The 1,642-nt window shown below is 56.6% G+C and overlaps 1 protein-coding gene across 1 annotated transcript in view; it reads right to left on the reverse strand.

Moving 5' to 3' along the window:
• The window catches only part of NTRK1 (neurotrophic receptor tyrosine kinase 1), a 15,731-nt gene that overhangs the window by 3,661 nt on the left and 10,428 nt on the right, over positions 1–1,642 (reverse strand). The window contains 2 exon segments of the mRNA XM_023761526.1: positions 656–872; positions 962–1,092. Coding sequence (XP_023617294.1) covers positions 656–872; positions 962–1,092 — 348 coding nt within the window.

Below are 1,642 nucleotides of genomic sequence, written 5' to 3' on the forward strand. Positions count from 1 at the left end.
GGCTCATCTCATCAGAACAGGTGACCACCACAGTCAGGGGTTAAAGCAGGGCTCTGCCTGGGGTCATCTCTCTCCTGGGCCATTTTCTACCGAGGTGCCCTTGAACCTCTCTAAGCCTCATCTGTGACATGGGCACAATTCTTGAAGTTATTCAAATGATCAGCACAAATTAGTACCCATATCCAGAGTTGTTCTGGCCAAAGCCAAAGAAATGAATTTTGTGATAACTTTCTTCAAGTATAAATGGCCCATATGTGCTTGGAGATGATGAAAAATAAACATATATTTTATATTATTACACAGATATATACGTACAAGCACATACAGCATCATTAGGAATGGATTGTAAAGTACAGGACACGGTGCCTGATGAGTGTTGCTGCTGTCGTAGCAGTTATCTCAGCTGCCACCTCTTACAGGCGTGGCCGCTGTGGGCCACACACAAATGCACGCTCTCTGCCAAGCTCACCCCCCGAAGTTTGAGCACATGACTCCTGCCAGGACAACCTCCCTGGCTACTCTCTCCTTTGCATGGACCGTCCCCATATTCACACATCTGCCTCCTTAAGGTCGGGAGTCATGTCTTCCTGCTTCCTCTTAGTGTCCCCCCTCAGGTCAACAGGCAAGCAAGATTGTCCTTGCAGGGGAGGGATACCAGGGCCCAGAGCCAGGGGCCAGCGCCGGGCCGGGTGCTCGTACCGGAGGAAGCGGTTGAGGTCCCCGTGCCGCATGTACTCGAAGACCATGAGCAGTGGGCGGCCCTCGGTGCAGACGCCAAAGAAGCGCACGATGTGCTGGTGCTGCAGCATGGTGAGCAGCTCGGCCTCGCGCTGGAAGTCCTGCCGCGCGCTCTCAGACACCTCCTTCAGCACCTGAGGGTGGGGGCAGGGACCGGACTGAGCCGGGAAGAGCCCACCCCCAGCCTGAGCCCCCCGTCCTGGGACAGTGGCCCAGGCCTTACCTTCACGGCCACCAGCATCTTGTCCTGCTCCGGCAGCAGGCTGTGGCACTCCGCAAGGAAGACCTTCCCAAAGGCGCCCTCGCCCAGCTCCCACTTGAGTACGATGTCGCAGCGCTTGATGTGACGGACACCTGGGGAGTGGCTCACGGGATCAGACAGGAGCCCCGTCTTGGGAAGGAGGGGGTCGGGGCCAGGACAGGACTGTCTAGCAGGGCTGTGCACGGCGCAAGGGCACCAACCAAGAGGCAGATGGGGACTGAAACGGAGCCCTCACCCCTTCACCAAGCCCCATGCCGTGGTGAGACAGGGGTGGAGATGGTGTAGACAGGGGTGGTGATGGTATAGACAAGGGTGGTGATGGTATAGACAGGGGTGGAGATGGTGTAGACAAGGGTGGTGATGGTGAAACACACGGGTGGTGATGGTGAGACAGGGGTGTTGGTGGTATAGACAGGGGCGGTGATGGTATAGACAGGGGTGTTGGTGGTATAGACAGGGGCGGTGATGGTATAGACAGGGGCGGTGATGGTATAGACAGGGGTGGTGATGGTGAGACAGGGGCGGTGATGGTATAGACAGGGGTGGAGATGGTGTAGACAGGGGTGGTGATGGTATAGACAGGGGTGGTGATGGTATAGACAGGGGCGGTGATGGTATAGACAGGGGCGGTGATGGTATAGA

Source organism: Myotis lucifugus, unplaced genomic scaffold (assembly GCF_000147115.1).
Source record: "Myotis lucifugus unplaced genomic scaffold, Myoluc2.0 scaffold_211, whole genome shotgun sequence".
NCBI lineage: Eukaryota > Metazoa > Chordata > Mammalia > Chiroptera > Vespertilionidae > Myotis > Myotis lucifugus.